At 46.1% G+C, this 18,868-nt stretch overlaps 1 protein-coding gene across 1 annotated transcript; it reads right to left on the reverse strand.

Moving 5' to 3' along the window:
• Window positions 1-806: 806 nt before the first annotated feature.
• On the reverse strand, window positions 807-18,797 carry MGME1 (mitochondrial genome maintenance exonuclease 1). The gene is made up of 5 exons (XM_040247996.1): window positions 18,678-18,797; window positions 8,693-9,274; window positions 5,174-5,393; window positions 2,312-2,444; window positions 807-1,968 (listed from the first exon to the last, which is right to left on the reverse strand). Exons 2-5 carry the CDS (start codon window positions 9,204-9,206, stop codon window positions 1,807-1,809), a joined length of 1,029 nt encoding a protein of 342 aa, XP_040103930.1. The 5' UTR covers window positions 9,207-9,274; window positions 18,678-18,797; the 3' UTR covers window positions 807-1,806.
• Window positions 18,798-18,868: the final 71 nt, after the last annotated feature.

Raw genomic sequence — 18,868 nt, forward strand, 5'->3', positions numbered from 1 at the left:
GGGGACAAGAGAGGATGAGATGGTTCGATGGCATCACCAACCCAATGGACATGAGTTTGAGTAAACTCTGGGAGTTGGTGATGGACAGGGAGGCCTGGCGTGCTGCAGTCCATGGGGTCACAAAGACTCAGACATGGCTGAGTGATTGAACTGAACTAGCTTGGGACTGAACTGAACTAGCTCAGGGTACAGAATGACAGGTCCAGGGTGTGACTATCTTCACCAGAGAGAACTTGCTGGGTCTGGGCTTCTGAACTCCAGGGTGGTGCTTGGTGGGGCTGGGGCCACACCAGCTGGGACACTCCGAATAGTCTCACGTGATTCCTGACTTCGGAAATTACAGGAATATAGGCTGCTTCAGAGGCTTCCTTTGTGGCTCAGCTGGTAAAGAATCTGTCTGCAATGTGGGAGACCTGGGTTTGATCCCTGCATTGGGAAGATCCCCTGGTGAAGGGAAAGGCTACCCACCCAGTATTCTGGCCTGGAGAATTCCATGGATTCTACAGTCCATGGGGTTGCAGAGTTGGACACGACTGAGCGATTTTCACTCACTTATTCACTAGGCTGCTTGAAAAGCATGAGAGGTGTGGGGAGTCATCACAAAGTCTCCCTCAATCCTCCGCCCCACTCAAAGCTCACTTTCTCTGTGAGGTGACCGTGTGTGCATATACGTATAACACACCCCAAAGCTACTGGGTCAAGATTAAGATGGGTTAAGATTCTGAATTTACAAACAAAATCTAAATAATTCCAGGTTTGTGAAATCACCCTGTAAATGCACACATTTAAATAAAAAGCAAAACCAAAAGCCTTTACTTCATCTTTTATTTCTTATAATTAATGGCTAATGAAAGCAAAAAGTGACTGTAGCACCTACTATTTTAAGATAGCAACTGTAACTTAAGTGCTAACCTACTCCATGAAACAGGGAGCCATCCCTCAGGGCGGTAGTGGGCGTTTATTTAGGTTTCCCAAACCCAGTGACTACTAATCAATTTTATCACTGATCACAGAAAAAAAACCCAAAACATGTCATTATTATTCCCCATAGCTGGAAAATTCCGTAAACAATTTTATCCATGTACACGGTTCCTTGATTGAAACCAGAAGATAGCTACCAAAATACCCAGAAGTATGATTCTCAGAGAAGGCCCAGCCGCTTCTGAGAATTACCTGGAGGAAGGCCAAGGGGCAATGCAACGATATCAGGAGTGTGCACCATCTTTCCGGAGAGCAACATTTACTGGAGGCTAAGAGATCACATGTTTATTCTTTAAAAATGGTAAATGGATGCTTTCTTCCTCATATGAAATACAGGGAACCCCAAAACCTAAGGCATGACTTAGGAACCTCCACTGGCAGAAGCAGTTAGCTGATAGGAATTCTCACTGCACACACACCCTGGGGGTGTGTGGCCTCATCCCCACGGTGTGCCCCAGGAAAGCGCTTGGCACACCAAATCTCAGCACCCTGAATGTCTCAGTGCGAAAACTGAATGTCCTGCCCTGGACACAGAAGGTCTGAGAGTCACCAACACTGTGCCAGTCCAGTGCTGCCTGCCCCTTATCCAGGGAAATGCCAGCCAGAAGTAGCAGAGCTGGTCTTTTATGGGCACGAGTCCAATTCTTTGAATTTAACTTTTCTGGCTTCACCTTTTTGGTTGCAATAATTCCAACAAGTTACTGGTTGCGCCTGTGTTGATGCAGCTCTCAGACCCTATGGCACCTGATCTCAGATCACAGCAAACAGTGACACAACTTCCTGACTGTGAACAAGCGCTTCCTGTTCCCATGAGGCTTCCTGCCCCTAATCTAGTTTCCGGGTATTCTGGCTCTTTTCCTTCTTTGTATATTCTTCCAGTCGAAGAAGCCACTTTGCCCAGTACTGGGAGCAGAGCTCGGCGTCCATGAAATGTGGGTGGGCGGGGGAACCGTTTTTGTAGGCCACCACGATCAAGCCGCACTGAACCTAGGAAAGAGCAGGGCAATTTCAGAGTTTGCAGCGGCAGCAGGACTGAGGCTCGCTCCCTTTTCACTCCAGGGCAAGCCCAGAGCAAAACAATCAGCACTGAGAGCTCCCACCTCAATTTCTAAGTCGGGCTGATGATACACAGGAACAGAAAGATGAACATAAAGAACCCGTTGTGGTCATTAAAGAACTATTAACAAAAAGCCCAGGAATTGGGGAAAGTGCTCTGTGAAGTGCAGAAGGACAGAACAGAGGAAGCGGTCGGATACACACAGGACAGAACTTGAAGCGCTATGGCCTGGCATGGGCAAAGCCTGAAGCAAGTCAGGCTCTGCGTCCTGACCTGAAAGCTGTAGTTGGCGTCGTGGTTCACAGCACCGACATACGCCACAACTTGCAGTGGGTTGTCAAATGTGTTTCGGATGAAAGGCTTTGGCTTCTCTGATGTCTTCCAATCAATCACACAAAGCTTGCCCCTAGAGAGAAACCAAAGGAAGCCCTTGAAGGTGACAGCTCAAACTGAGACTCTGTTAGGTTAACCCTTTTCTTACTATAGTTTGCTGCTTGTCACCCAATGACTATGGCTTCCATTGCCCCCAGTTCCAAGCAGACAGTTCCAGTTCCTGAGCTTTCCTTGGAACTGAAGAGGTGTTGAGCCCCTCATTCAGGTCAGTGACGAGGTGTGAAGGGGTTGACCACAGGGCTGCAGCGAGGGCCCAGAGCAAGCCTTTAAACTTTCTAGGCTTCTCTTTGGACCTCCACAGTTTAATAGTTGACAAGGGAATTGAAACTACATCTGCTATTATCTTAGTTGATCTTGCTTCAAATGTCTATCAGAATGAACCACAACAGACCAGCAGCAAAGTCCCCATTGTAAGGGACCAAGCATCATGGCGCCTCAGAAACCAAAGCTGGAGTTCAAGTCCATCAACACTTAAAAGTAGCAGCAATATGTATAAATTCAAATGAGAAGACCTGGTTCCTGTCCTAGAAGTTTACACACAGGGAAGGTATATATTATTTTCTATTAGGGATCTTGGGAAAAGAAAAAAAGTCCTGCCACTTTTTTTTCAGTAAAATAACCAGTACATTCCTCCCTCTCCCCCATCCTGGTGGGGTTTTATACTTGCCAACCACAAATGTCAAAAGGACTGCAGGGTGGATGGGTTGAGAACCAGTGACCCTCAAGCGCACTTACTGCTCTGCCTTGACTTCAGGTTCAAAACCAGCTGTTCAGAGGGAGATTTTCCTGTTAACATAGCCCTGGAGTTAGAACCTATGCAAGGTATTTAGTGAACTCCGGGAGTTGGTGATGGACAGGGAGGCCTGGCGTGCTGCAATTCATGGGGTCACAAAGTCAGACACGACTGAGCAACTGAACTGAACTGAAGGTATTTATAAAACCAGGCTAGAGGAGCGCTGTCTAAATGAAAGAAAATGTGAGCTATACACACCATTTAAAAATTTCCAGTAGCTACATCCAAAAAGAAACAGGTAAAATCTTAACATTTTATTTAACCCAATATATCCAAAATATGATCATTTCAGTATATGATTAACACTAAAAAGTTGTTAGTGAGATATTTTACACTCTTTTTTGTGCGAACTCACTGAAATCTAGTTTGTGTATTTACAGCACACGTCAGTTTGGACCAGCCCTAGTCAAGTGCTTAGCGACCTATAGGGCCCACTGCTACCCTACTGGATGGTGCAGATGTAGAGGTAACACATCATCTTTGTAACTGTTTTCCATTCTGTAAAGCTTGACAATCTCTGCAAACAAAGAGAGGTCCCAGCATCCCCAGGGGACTACCATTCCCAGTTCTCTCCCTTGATAAAACCAAAATATCCTACAGTATCGACTTCTGCCATGTACCACTGTTTCTAGACATGTACTATAACTTACAGAACTTAATATTATGAAAAAAAAATCTTACTAGTATAAACCCAAATTAAAATTGCAGTAAGACAGTCCACAAATAGCTCTTGAACAAATGAAAAGGTGCTTAGTCTAATTCATTTTGAAACGCAGACTGGAAGGACGAGACACAGTGTTAAAACACCCGTTCCCTGTGACCCCCAATTTCCCTTTCAGGTCTGTACCATAGAGCAATGGTTTGATATCCCGGGTGCAAGTGACAAGTGCCTGGAGAATTTAAGAACTATTCGTGCCCAGGCCTACTTCAGATTGACTGGATTTATTCATATCTCATAGGTCGCTCACCAAAACAAACCAATGAACCTGTGCACCTGCCGAAAAAAACTGTCCGGACAGAACACGAGGAGACCTGGTCACTGCTACAGTTTGTAACTGTGAAACTCTACAAATAACCCAGAGCTCCCAATATGGAAGTGGATACAGTTCATTCATACTAAACAGCAGTTAAAAAGAGAGAAGAGGGTCAAAATAACAAAGCTAACACCTTCTGAGCAGATAGTATGCATTTTAAGTACTATACCAGGAATGTCTCATTTAACCTCTGTAACAAACCTGTGAGGTAGGTACTATTATTTGTCCTATTTTACAGATGAACAAATGGAGGTACAGAGAAGCTAAGTAAGTAGCCCAAAGTTAAGAAGAAAACCCAGAAACCAAACTCAGGCAGCGTGTCTCCAGAGCCCAGTATCTTTTAACTAGAGTTCTATGGGTTATACTAACAGATTTTGCCCCCACCCTCTTTATTGCTCACATGCTTTTTTGGGGAATATGGATATCTACAGATTATATCTATCCTTGAAATCTGGAATAAGTGGGGAAAACAGTAACAGCAGCAATTTAAAGATCACAGGAAGTTTTAGTGAGCTCAGTGTTCCTATGCATGTCAAACACTGCATGGAAGCCTTGAAGAAAGCTGATTTTCAGGGCCAACAGACCAAGGTGTCATTTTTAGCAAAACAGGAAAAACAATGCAGGAATCAGATTGGATCTTATGACTGGTACCTTGCCTGAGTGTGGGGAGCGGGGGGACATGCTGGAAAACAGGCCATGCTAGCCATACTGGACAGTTACACCTTTCCTCCGCCAAACACCCTGACTTGGGCACAGAGACTGACAAGGATGATGTGGCTCTCACCTGATGCGACTTTGCACAGGCTCTACCTTGAAGCAGGAGCTGAGAGGAGAAACTAGTGCCGGATGGGAACCATGCGTCCACCCAGAATTAACTCACCTCCACACTTGATGTGAAAAACCAAATATACTTACTGATAATCAGCCACACAGTCCAGCAGACCCACATACTGTAAGGTCTCATGTTTAACTGCACTTTCCAGGGCCCGCACTCCACTGATGTCTTTCAAAACATGCTGCACACTTTGGACGTAGCCAGATTCAAGGAGACTTTCATCTCTCTCTTTTAAGTTCCCCTGGGGTGAAAGTATGCTTTCCAAGGCTCCATGAAACTGCTTCCCTTGTAAAAACATGTCTAAAAAGAAAATCAGAGGAAAGGGACAACAACAAAAAAATACCCCAAACAAAGCTAGTACTAAAGAACAAATACTCTATAAGACTCTAAACAGTGAAATTAAAAATCAAATGAATTTCCTTTAAGTGATAACCTCTAAGAAACCATGTTTCAGCCTCCTATGAAACCTAAGAATGCACTTTGAGAACAAAAGGGACTCGAAGAGCTTAGATAATACAATGGATTAAACTGAAGCATTTCTAGTAGAATTAGGCCAAAGCTAGAATTGAAGATTTGGGGGCTGCAGGACCATATCTAGTGAATTCACATAGCACTGTGAATTTTAGAATTCATTTAATGTAGGTAACCAGTAAGTTAACCAGCTGTTATAGTTGTTAGACATTTAGAGAACTGCACTTGTTTATAGTTCTTTTTACAACCAAATCTGACTTATGAACACTGGTGGCAGCATCTTTTACCAATAGGCTTAGTGACAAGAAAGGCATGAAAATCAAGGCATGCAGGAATTAACATTGTGGGGCTTGGGGGAGGGGAGGAAAACATGAAATTCTGCACCTGCCCTTGCTTTTAGGACGAAAGCAGCCTGAGACAGTGGCTCTGTCCTCGTTTTTTTTTCTCTCATACACTTTTAAATTATGAAAGGAGGACACAAACATATTCAACAAGTGCGAGATATATATTCACTTGACTCTTGATTAAGGAAGCAAAGACAGAGGGTGTTGCTATGCTAAGCGCTAAGTTTGGCACTTTCAAACACAGCAACCCGGCAAGATAAGGCTCTTCACCCCCATTTTAATGAGGCCCAGGCAGTGGCTATTAAATTGCCCCAAAGCAAAAAGCTGCATGGGTCTGGCCTCAGAGTCCAAGCTCATTCCAGCCCATCACCCAGTAGAGCAAGAAGAAAACTCAGGGGCCATCAGGTAGAGTGACACACAGAAACAGAGGAGGAAATATATGTGCTTAGAGACACACCCACAGAAAATGGGGAGTCATCTCAGCTAATGAGGCAATGTCAAACCACATTACCTTTGCCAAGTAGTTTTTACACAGGTTTTGAAAGGTCAGTTCTATTACTGGCAAAAAATGGAATTGTTTTAGGGACACAACTTAGAAAGTGAAGTGAAATTCAACTGAGGACCTCAGTTATTCCACTCCAAATTTACCTAGCTTAATTGGATTTATCAGTACATAAAAGGCCTACAAATGTTTACGACTTATGGAATTAAAACCCAGGGAAAAGAAGTGTAGTTTTTATCTACAGATTAGCTTTAATGAAGCAGAACACAAACATGTTAAAAACAGGAAGGAAAAAAACTGCTTTATCAAGAGCCAAGCTAAGAGACAATCATTCTCCAGTGCAGTCTTTATCCCTGGAGAGCTCTTCACATGTAAGGTGCGAGGCAACAAACATGAGGATCTGGGTTACAGGATCCCTTAGGATTGTAAAGCTAAGAACATTAAACATGATTCAACTTGTGAAAATAAATTTTAAAAGATTTAAGAGTTATTGCAGATAGCAATTAAGTTAGAGTGTTCCTTGAATAAATTAAAGGAATAAAAGTGCACTGTTTTCAAGTCTTATATTAACAACAAAAAAAATCCTGAATCTCCTATATTCTAACTGACAAGGATGGGTATTTTAGAATTAAAAAAATATTCAATGTAGCAAAACAAACAAACAAACCCGGAAAAAATAACCCCCAGCTTTCCCTCTAGGATCAACACAAGTATAAATCAAAGTCAGACTTTCTTATCCTCTGCAATCTTCAAAAGGTAAATTGGTGCTTGGGAAAATGACCCTATGTTTTGGGGGATTTTTTGGTCACACTGTGCAGCATGTGGCATCTTAGTTCTCTGACCAGGGATGGAACTAGCGCTGCTGCAGTGGAGCCACTGGACTGCCAGGGACGTCCCTTCCTGCTTTTTCTTCTTTATTTTGGGCCATGACATGAATCTGTATGTGACTGCCCCATTATTAAAAAAAAAAAAATTAATTCTGCCTGTTTAAGGTTGATCTTAAATTGACGGAGAAATCATATCACAGTAATCTAGATCTATAAAGTTGACTTCATGGAGCCAACCAGTTTTCTTTCTGCCTGGGATAGTGGGCTGGCTCAAACCAAACAACTTCTCTCCTTTATCAAAGAGCCAGCAAAGTACTTCCTTCCTTTGTGCCAAGAACTACAGACCTAGGTATGCAACATCCCAGCAGGTTTCTTAGATTCCCACAAGCCATGATATTTCTGGTTTAAAGAGAATAAAACAAAACAAAACTTTCCATAGGAAACAATGTCCATTTTAAATGCTAGTGTTTCAGATAAAAAACTTAAAATGCCATTAAAATATTTTTTTTTAAATGTTGCTCGTTTAACAAGCTGAGAAATTTGGTGGTTGTTACTAATTAACCACGTTAAGAAGGTAGTCAGCCCCGGCATGCAGTCCTTGGCTGAGGCTGCTGAGGAATTTATATGGGGCTTGGCCATTTTCGCCATATCCAAACGCCACCTAAATACTTAACATTTTTCCTTTAAAACCCATGTGACCACAAGTTTAATGTGTTATGCACACACATATCTTTGTTCTAAGATGCCTCAAAGTATTACTCCTGTTTAAAAATTAAAGTGCTTCTGGACCAGTGCGGGTGCATGTCCTGCACTCTAGGAAGCGTGGACTAAAGGATGCTCAGTGCGAACTTAGCTTTAACAACTGTGATCCTACTGGGGGAGCAGCGGATTCACCTGTACTAATGGCCTCTTCTTTCACCTTGCTTTTGGGTGGAATCTGTTTTACAAAAGCTATTCTCTTTGGTTGTCCAAGTTAGTGAGTTAGGACAGGAGTTGCAGGCTCTGAACATCTACCTCAGTTTACTGAGATCCAAATACAGATCACATGTTCTGGCTTATTGCCAGTCTTTAAATGTACGAGTCAATCTCTGCTGATAAGCAGACCAGGGGGGTATTTACTAGATTCTGAACAGGATGCCTAGCAACAACTAGAACTCCATTATGTGATGATCGACTATTCCATCAAAAACAAAACAGGAAATTCTAATACTTAAGTCTATAGCTCATAAAACAAATTAATTTTATGCATCTTTTAGTCAAAGTGCTTGATCTCTCTGCTTTATCTGTAAAATGGGGATAATGGTAACTGTGCTTCATAGGGTTGTCATGATAATGAAGTGAGTTATAAAAAACGCTGTTAATACTATCATCTGAAAGCAGCTCCTCACTAGCTATAGGGGTGCCTTCTACTCTGGGAAACATAATAACTGTAAGAATCAGGATTGAGAAGATTACTTGAAGTATATTCAGCAAAGCCATCCTCTCCCAGTTCCAGAATCATGCGCTGCCTCCACTTCTCCAGGTAGAAAGTCTGTTCTGACGTCATGGTCTGCTGCAGGACTCGGGTCACACTTGGTATCGAATTCCTTTGCAAAGGGATTTTCAGAGGAACTGGAGGATCCCTTGCTGGGTCTGGTTTTATGCTTTTCTCTGGATTGAAGAGAGGAAACCAGTTTTGTGGAACTCCTGCTTCTTCTTCTTGCTTTGGGGCCTTACTCTTACTCACTGGTCCATAGAGGAAAGCATCTTCCTCGAACAGAGACTGTGGAGTCCGAGCATGGCCTCCGAACGACAAGACAGACCTGACCAAATCAGAATATTTTTCCTGGTCCACTTGCTCATAAGGGTTCACTCTTTTCTTCCGGCCATGCAAATAAGAGGAAGTGGAGAAAACAACACAGGGGGCTGCTTCTACAAAAAACCTCTTTGAACTTTGAAGCTGTCTATAGATGGTCTGAAATACCTTCATCTTTAGACTTTTTTTCACTTCCCTCTGGTATACTTGTAACGTTGAAGGCCTTTTTAATTTTTGCTTTCCTATTAAAGAGAAAGTGGTGTTAGATGTGTTAAATGTTTGAACCATGAAAGTGAAAGCTGCAACAGTATATTGCTCTTTAAAACTGCATCCAATAACTTTTTAGACATGTTTAACAGAGAACAAACTTGACTCCATATTGGGTCTATTCTTTTAATTCTAACCATAGTTCCCTGCCGGGGCTTAATGTGGTCTTTACACCTTTTGTAGGAGAATGTTATGCCTATAGCTTGGAATATACAGGAGAGCCCATCCTCAGAGTTCTGATCTTTAAAGGTATTAACACATTTCCAAGCATAAAAAATTACAGAACAGAAAATAATTGTCTTGTTTGAGGTATTTAGGAGCACTGTGACCAGACCTCCCTGGGCAGCTACAAGAACAAAGGATTCCTGCACCAAGAAGTTTGCAACAACCAGTGACATTCCCTCCTCCTTTAGGATAAAATGAGTCTCAATTCTAACTCTGGAAAAATGGCTCTTTGAGGCCATCTGATGTGAAGAGCAGTCTTTCCAATAAGACCCTGATGCTGGGAAAGATTGAAGGCAAAGGCAGAAGGGGGCAAGAGAAGATAAGACGGTGAGAGAGCATCACTATCTTCACCGTCTGAGCCACCAGGGAAGCTCAAGTCACCAACTTGATGGGCATGGATTTGATCAAATGCCAGAAGTCTGGTGTGCTGCAGTCCACCGGCTGGGCTGCAGTCCATGGGTCGCAAAGAGTCGTGCACGACTGAACAAGAGCAACAATATGTCACTCCCAAATCTCCCATTTATTCCTCCCCCCTTCTCCCCAGGTAACCATAAGATTGAAAACCAGACTCTCTGAAAAGCACCATGGAGGTGTTATGCACCGCGTCCGTATCTCCAAACCGACTGAGAGAACAAGTCCACCACAGTAATGCAAAGGCAAGAAGGGAGTTTATTTCTAGCGCGCTAGGGCCCAAGTCTCATCCAACACAGTGGAATCCGACAAGAGCCCCGAACAAAGGAGTATGGTGGCTTATATACAGGTAGTTCTTTGTCTCAGTTACAGGGGTAGCTGGCGTTACATGATTGGCTAAGCAGGATGAGCTCATGTCCTGTCTCTTTTTGGTTGGTGTGTATGGGAAGTTCTCCTAATTTGGTCAAGGAATGCTCTGTTAAGGAAACATGACTCAGGTCCTGGGCCCAGTATACTTTGCTGAGCCTGTCATGGCCGGAGTTTGGCCCCTAACATTCCCCCCTGTCCTTAGATCATATAGAGGAATCTTCCTCTTGGTTCTGAGACACAGTTTGATATTGTTGCCGAAGCACAAACAGCTGTACTGTGTTTATACGTTCCTTTACAAAGGCTACAAGTCTATTGATAATACAGGGACCAAAAGTAAGCATCAGTAGAAGCACTAGCAGGGGTCCCAGCAACGTGGAGATTAGAGTGGTCAACCAAGGGGACTGTTGAAACCAGGACTCGAACCACCCTTGTTGGGCCTCGCGTTCTCGTTTGCGTTGGGCTAGTCCCTCTCTCACTTTGGCCATAGATTCTCTAACTATTCCTGTGTGATCAGCATAAAAACAACATTCTTCTCCTAAGGCTGCACATAGTCCCCCTTGTTGCAGAAAAAGCAGATCTAATCCTCTTCTATTTTGCAGAACTACTTCAGATAGGGAGGTTAGAGACGATTCTAAATGACTGATAGATTGCTCGATATGGGTGATGTCTTCATCTATGGCCGCTCTCAGGGAGTTAAATCCCTGGCTCTGTAGGGACAAGGCTGTTATTCCTGTTCCAGCCCCAGCTATTCTAAGACCGAACATAGTTGCTATAGTTATGGCAGTAATAGGTTCTCTTTTAACTCTGTAAGTCCTTTCTTGAGGATTTAAGGTCAGCTTTTGGGCCCAGTAATCATATACAGTTTCTTCTGGTCGATACAGAATTTTTGGTATGACTGCTACCATAACACAGAATTCTTGTTTGGGGTCAAAGACTGAGCTGTGTATGCATGGAGTCAGCCCCGTGTGTGAACAGACCCACCATCCTCCCATCTGTGGTATTAGCCATCTGGCTATGGGCAAATCCGTAGGCTTAGCGACATGCGCACACAGCAGAGATCTCCCTGATGGTACCTTGCCCATGCATAACCCCTTTCCCCATACCTCTCTCATTGTAAGGCCTACTTTTCGTTCTCCCCATCGACACTGAGGAGGATCGGTGCCATTAGCTAGGTCGTAAGAGGCGTTGAGGCCTATTGCCTCGTAGTAAGGGGGAACTAAGTTGTAACATAACCAACAGGATTTAGTTGCTTCAGGATGGGTCTGATTTAAGGTATCATAGGCTGCCTTTACTAATTTCCATAGTGGATCTGCATGTCCAAGATTAACAAGGGGTTCTGCCTCTGGGTCTTCTGTTGATCTCTGTGATATAGGTAGGGAGGTTGCCAGGTGGGGAGTTACAGCAATTTTTTCCATTGGGTTGGGACCTATACTGTGTATCTGTGCTGGCTCCAGAATCTGGCTTATGACTATAATTCCCCCGTGAATGTATGCGCCTCCATATGTCTTTGTCTGTATTCCCCAAGATAGGCCAGAAATCCAAGTCCCCTCTCCTTTTGCTTTTTCCTGATTGAACCTTATCTTAACCTGAGCATAGTTACAACTCTCTTCACATTGAAACATTGGATCCCCAAGGGTTCTGGGGGTGGGCTTTGCGAACGAGAAGTTAAGTAGGTCCCGATTTCCTACCTCCCAGCGCCGAGGCCCATCATTAGAAGTAACACAATCCCATGATTTACAAAAATAATCTTGTGTCCCCCCACAAGTCTTCCAGTTAGTCCTCTGGTGGCCTGGGCATGCCCAGAACCCCTGCATCCGGAGAAAACCCCTAGCCCAAGGCACATTTACTACTGGTCTAAGGTCAAAGTACAAGTCCGGCCACCATGTATTTGGTGGATGTATTGCAGTGGTTGAGTTAAGTATCTCACGTGTCAGTCCATTTTGCAGCTTCCAGGTGATCCTGATGGGTTGATGTGGGTTTACGATGGCAGCTTTGGAGCAGAGTAACATGGTCATCCATAAGACGGTCCAGACGGTTTGTCTTGGTCCTGTCGGCGGCGGAGCTTCAGCTTGAGGGGATTGGATGGGTATAAAGATGCTTCCCATTCTTTCCTGGCGTCTGCTTGTTCTGCTGGGGTGGCTTGACGTACGTGGTTGCAATGTACCCAAGGCCCGATGCCGTCGACCTTCAGGGCAGTGGGGGTGGTAAGAACAACAACATAAGGACCCTTCCATCTGGGTTCTAGTGCCTTAGTTTGGTGCCTTTTGACCCATACCCAATCTCCTGGCCCAATGTCATGTGAGGGGACAGTTCCTTTATTTTGACCTACGTGTATTTCTCGGAGCAGTTTCCAAATGCAAGAATGCACCTTACTTAAGGCCATCAAGGCCTCTTGGAATTGTCCCAACGTGGGAGGTGGTAGTTTCTTTCCTTCAAAGATTGGACATATAGGGGGAGGTCTCCCATACAGAATTTCAAATGGGGTCAGATTAAGTTGATAAGGAGTATTACGTGTGTGGAAGAGAGCGAAGGGAAGGAGGGTCACCCAGTCCCCGCCAGTCTCTATAGCCAATTTAGTTAAAGTTTCTTTTAGGGTCTGATTCATTCTTTCAACTTGCCCCGAGCTCTGTGGACTGTACTCACAATGTAACTTCCATTTGGTCCCCAGAGCTAGGGCAAGGCTCTGAACTATTTGACTCATGAAAGCAGGTCCATTATCAGAGCCAACTGTCACCGGCAAGCCAAACCTGGGAACTATTTCTTCTAAAATCTTTTTGGCCACTATCATTGCGGTTTCTCCCTTTGTAGGAAAAGCTTCTACCCACCCCGAGAAGGTATCTACCAAGACTAACAAGTACCGGTACCCATACTTGCCTGGCCTTACCTCGGTAAAATCTATTTCTCAGTGTTGCCCTGGTCCTTCTCCCCGATACCTCAGTCCTGCGTGTTGTCCTTTTCCTGGTCTCATCTGTTGACATGCCTTACAAGCATGAACTATGTCTCTCACAGTTGTTTGGTGCCGGGGGTATCACAGACGTGCAGTTTGAAGGAGCATCAGAGTCTTTCTCTCTCCCAGATGAGTAGTCAAGTGTAAATGTTCACATAGTTGCCGTCCCAGATGAGTGGGGAGTATCAAGTAGCCGTCTGAGTCTTGGTACCATCCATCCTCACCCTTTTGAAGATTGGTGTTTTCCTGGATCCAGGCAAGGTCTGAGGATGAATACTCAGGGGTCAGGGGCAAAGTTTCCATACTTGGGAGCGGAAGTCCGATCGTCAACACAGGGGTGACGTAGTCTTCATCAGCTGCCTTTCGAGCTGCCAGGTCTGTGGCACGATTTCCTCGTGCCTTAGGGTCTTCGCCCTTCTGGTGTCCAGGTACGTGTACTATTGACACAGCTTGAGGCATCTGCACAGCTCCCAGAAGTCTACAGATTTCAGGCAAATTCTTAATTTCTTTTCCTTCGGCTGTCAAAACCCCCCGTTCCCGATATATTGGGCCCTGAATGTGCACCGTGCCAAAGGCATAGCGACTGTCAGTGAAAATGGTTATCCTCCTTCCCTTGGCCCTCTCTAATGCTTGAATTAAGGCAACTAATTCTGCTTTTTGTGCGGAGGTACCTGGGGGAAGGGCCTCAGCCCATATTGTCTGTCCAGAGTCATCCATTATTGCGGCTCCCGCCCGTCTCTGTCCATCTTTTATATAACTGCTTCCATCTGTAGACCATATTAGCTCACTGTTGTCCAGTGGCATATCTGTTAAGTCTTTTCGTATTGTTGTCAGCCCGGCCAGTATTTCGTCACAATCGTGGAGGGGGCCATTTCCCTCCGGATTGGGCAAAAGAGTAGCCAGATTTAGAGAACAGGGCGTTTGGAAATGTATCCGTGGGGTGTCGAGCAGCAAGGCCTGATAGTGTGTTAAGCGGGCGTTAGAAATCCATTTACCTGGGGGTTGCTTTAAGACTCTCTCTATGGCATGAGGAGTGTAGACCAAGAGTCTCTGTCCATAAGTCAGTTTATCAGCATCGTGGACCAAGAGGGCGGTGGCCGCGATGATACGGAGGCAAGGTGGCCATCCGGCCCCCATTGGGTCCAGCCTCTTGGAAAGGTAAGCTACGGGTCGCTTCCATGGTCCCCATTTCTGTGTTAGTACCCCTTTTCCTATTCCCCGTTTTTCATTTATAAATAATTGGAAAAGCTTAGATGGATCAGGAAGGGCAAGGGCAGGAGCTTCCAGCAAAGCTCGCCTGAGTTCTTGGAAGGCCTTTTTTATTGGCTCAGTCCATTTCCAGTCCTTATTTTCTTTGCTCCCTTCATATAGTGGCCTAGCCTTTTCCGCAAACCCCAAGATCCACAACCGGCAATACCCCACCGTTCCCAGGAATTCTCTCACTTGCCTAGGGTTAGCCGGCTCAGGGATCTGGAGAATGGTCTCTTTCATGGCCTGTGTCAGCCACCTCTGGCCCTGGTTTATCTTATAACCGAGATATGTGACCTCTTGTTTGGCGATCTGGGCCTTTTTGGCACTGGCCCTGTAACCCAAAGTCCCCAAGGTTTGGAGAAGGTCACCTGTTGCCTCTTGGCATTCTTTCTCTGTAGCTGCTGCCAGCATGAGGTCATCGACATATTGTAGTAAAACAATGGTAGGGTGCTCAACCCGATACTCACGGAGGTCTTTGTCCAGAGCCTCATTAAACAGTGTGGGCGAATTTTTGAAGCCCTGTGGCAAACGAGTCCATGTCAGCTGTACAGGGGTCTGGCCACCGTCTTCCAGCCATTCGAAGGCAAAGATCTCTTGGCTTGCAGGGTCAAGAGGCAAACTGAAAAAGTCTCTTGGCTTGCAGGGGCAAGAGGCAAACTGAAAAAGGCATCTTTCAAATCTAAAACAGTATATCAAATGTAGTTTGGAGGCAAGTTGCTTAGTAGTGTGTAAGGGTTAGGAACCGTGGGATGAATATCACTCACCCATTTGTTGACTTCTCGTAGATCTTGAACCAGTCTAAAGTCCATTCCCCCAGGCTTTTTCATGGGCAACAGAGGAGTGTTCCATGGGGACCGGCACCTTTTTAGGATCCCTGCTTTCAGGAGGCGCTGTATATGAGGTGTAATTCCTTGTTGAGCCTCTTGACTCATGGGATATTGTCTTACCCTCACTGGAAAAGCATTGGCCTTTAGCTCCACAATGATAGGGGGTCACTGTTTGGCCAGTCCCATTCCTGCTGTTTCAGCCCAGGCCTGAGGGTATTTTTGAACCCATGGTTGCACTTCGGGGCTTATTGTTGCTGGGGCCTCCGGCAAATATAGTCTGTATTCATCTTTTAATGCCAGAGACAGAACTTGAAGAGGATGTCTGGTCCCATCCAGGACTGACACCTGTCCATGGTAGAAAATGAATTTGGGCATTCACTTTAGACAGTAAGTCTCTTCCTAGCAAGGGTGCTGGACATTCGGGTATCACCAGAAAAGAGTGGGTTACCTGGTGGGCCCCCAAGTTCACATGCCATTTTGTGGTCCATCCATATCGTTTAGTCCCGGTTGCTCCCTGTACCCAGCTACTTTTCTTAGACATAGGTCCATCTTTTTGGTTTAAGACTGAGTACTGGGCTCCCATGTCTACCATGAAGCCAACTGGTTTCCCCTCCACATTTATGGTTACCCAGGACTCGGGGAGGGGCGTCAAGCCCTGACCCCCCTAATCGCTATCTTCTCCCGTGTAAAGGCTATGACTTTCTGGGGAAGGGGTCTCATTCTTGGGGGTTTTGGGCCTCTCTTTCAGATTTTTCTTGGGGCATTTATCTTTCCAATGTCCAAACTCTTTACAAAACGCACATTGGTTTTTCTCAAGCTTACGCCTTATTGTTTTCTCTTCAATTTTTGAGTCCATCTTTTTCCCTTTTTGGAACTTGTTTTTGTTTTCAATCCCAGCAAAAAATATCTGGGCCAGTTCTTTTTTATTTTTACAGTTTTCTTCAGCTCTAAATTCTCTTTCTTCCCGTCTAATGCGGTCCTCTCTCTCCTCTGGGGTCTATGATTAAAAACTCTCTCGGCTGCCCTCACTAGATCCTGCAGGGATTGTTCACTTAACCTCTCTATCTTTTGTAACTTTCTTCTAATATCGGGGGCTGCTTGATTCACAAATGCTAACATAACTGCCGCTCGGGACTCATCTGCCTGTGGGTCCATAGGGGTATACTATCTAAAAGCTTCCATTATTCTTTCAAGGAAAGCTGCCGGGCTCTCATTTGGCTCCTGCCTCACTGAATTTATTTTGGCCAAATTCGTTGGCTTCCTGGCAGCCACTCTGAGGGCGGCCATAAGAGTCTGGCGGTACACCCGGACACGCTCCCTACCTTCAGCGCATTCGAAGTCCCAGCTGGGTCGCACCAAAGGGAACCCCTCCTCAGTAAGGTTAGGCTGTATCGTGGGCCTCCCATCTACCCGGGGCACATTCTTCCGGGCTTCTGACAGGATCCGTTCGCGTTCCTCTGTAGTAAAAAGCACCTGTAACAATTGCTGACAATCATCCTAAGTGGGATTGTGAGTGAAAAGGATAGACTCTAAAAGATCAATAAGTCCCTGCGGCTTTTCAGAAAATGAGGGAGTCTGGGTCTTCCAGTTGTAAATATCACTAGTGGAGAAGGGCCAATATTGATATGTCCTGTCTCCGTCCTCCCTGGCTGGTCCCAACCGGACCGGAAATGCCCGGACAGTGGAGGAGGGTACTTCCGGGTCTTCTTCCTCTGCCACGTTGGCTATTTCCCTTGTCTTTCCCCGAGTTCCCCGGGCGGGGCCTCCTTCCCGGGCAGGAGCCTTGGGGAGGAGCCGAAGGCTCGGTTCCCCTCTGGGTTTCCCCCGATGAAACCTGTGGAACCTGTGGAAGCAAGGGCGGATGTGGATCCACATAAGGGGGTGGAGACAACTCGGTCTCCAGGTCTATCAGATTAGGATACAGAGAAGATTCCCGGAACACCGGTTTCAGATGCTTTTCGTCCTTCTTTTCTTCCTTCGGAAGCCTTCATGACTAGCACCTGTGGGCCTGGCGAGGTTACAGTAGGGGAAGAGGGACGGGGAGGTTTAGAGGCAGCGAGGACAAAGGGTTTAAGCCATTCTGGCGGGTTTCTCATTAGATCTTGCCAGACCAGAATATATGGAGTTTGGTCTGGGTGCCCGGTAGGACCGGGAGTGAGCAACTTCTCTTTAACCGCCTGGATAATTTGGGGATTGACGGTTCCCTCTAGAGGCCACCCGACATCAAAGGTAGGCCATTCGGCGGAAGGGAAAGTCACCAGTCGGCTCTTTTTCACCCGTAACGATAGATTCTGAGCCCTAGACTTGAAATCAGAGAAGTGATCAGTCATCAGAGACAACAGAGTAGAAGTAGTTTGCCCCATGGGTACAAGGAACACAAATAACGATGAGACTCACAAGGACAGTGCCGGCACACAGAGACACAGGGACGACACACGAACACACAAACGAATTCCAACTCTCAACAATCCTCTTTATGCTGCTAGAAACCCCTTCTCCGCTTGCAAGCGTCTTACCGTCAGGACATCCTCAGTGCCAGCTGCCCTCCCGGTACGCTACCGGGGACTGGGCCTCACGCTGGACTTGCCTCTACGCTTATACCCAGATGCCTCCCCAGTACGATACTGGGCCCCGGACTTAGTCTGGGGCTTTACAGCGTTAACACCGGTGCTCAGAGCTCATACCTCTTAATGAGGTTGCCCCCTTCTCCCAGGAGAGTTATTCTCCCCAGTTGGATGGAGATCCCCGACGAGCCCCCAAATATTATGCACCGCGTTCATATCTCCAAACCGACCGAGAGAACAAGTCCACCACAGTAATGCAAAGGCAAGAAGGGAGTTTATTTCTAGCGCGCTAGGGCCCAAGTCTCATCCAACACAGTGGAATCCGACAAGAGCCCCGAACAAAGGAGTATGGTGGCTTACATACAGGCAGTTCTTTGTCTCAGTTACAGGGGTAGCTGGCGTTACATGATTGGCTAAGCAGGATGAGCGCATGTCCTGTCTTTTTGGTTGGTGTGTATGGGAAGTTCTAATTTGGTCAAGGAATGCTCTGTTAAGGAAACATAACTCAGGTCCTAGGCCCAGTATACCTCGCTGAGCCTGTCACGGCCGGAGTTTGGCCCCTAACAGAGGGAGAGCTCTCATCTAACCCCTCACACCCTCTCCAGTGGGCGCCGCTAGGATCCATTCAACACTGGGCACTCGCGCTCCCGACCGGTTTGAACCGCCAGGGGCGGTCAGTAGGGCCCCGTCGCCATGTACGCGCTTCGGCGAAGCCCCACAGGACCAGGCCGGCGGCGGCCCCTCGCGCCAGAATCACGGTAGGGAACAGCCGGCAGGGAAGTACCTCAGAAGCCGGTGCCCTCCTCTAGCTTCAGCGCGCGAACGACCCCGCGGGCTGCTCCTTTCGTCCGTCCCGCGCTTTGCCCTCAGGCTAGGCCCCGCCCAGGCACGGCGGCCCCAGCAAGCACTGCGGCGCTCATGTCCCGCCCCTATCCCTGGTCCCCCAGCTTCGTCCATTCTCCGGCGTTCAGTGGG

The sequence above is a fragment of the Oryx dammah genome, unplaced genomic scaffold (assembly GCF_014754425.2).
Source record: "Oryx dammah isolate SB20612 unplaced genomic scaffold, SCBI_Odam_1.1 HiC_scaffold_10, whole genome shotgun sequence".
Classification (NCBI taxonomy): Eukaryota; Metazoa; Chordata; class Mammalia; order Artiodactyla; family Bovidae; genus Oryx; species Oryx dammah.

What these genes read in the sequence shown, in the direction of transcription:
- MGME1 (XM_040247996.1), bottom strand. Translation starts at nt 9,206, where the DNA reads ATGAAGGTATTTCAGACCATCTATAGACAGCTTCAAAGTTCAAAGAGG. An exon ending in GACTGTGTGGCTGATTATCA is followed by an intron (nt 2,445 to 5,173) that starts GTAAGTATATTT and finishes GTTTCTCTCTAG; the next exon opens with GGGCAAGCTTTGTGTGATTG. An exon ending in ACGCCAACTACAGCTTTCAG is followed by an intron (nt 1,969 to 2,311) that starts GTCAGGACGCAG and finishes GCTCTTTCCTAG; the next exon opens with GTTCAGTGCGGCTTGATCGT.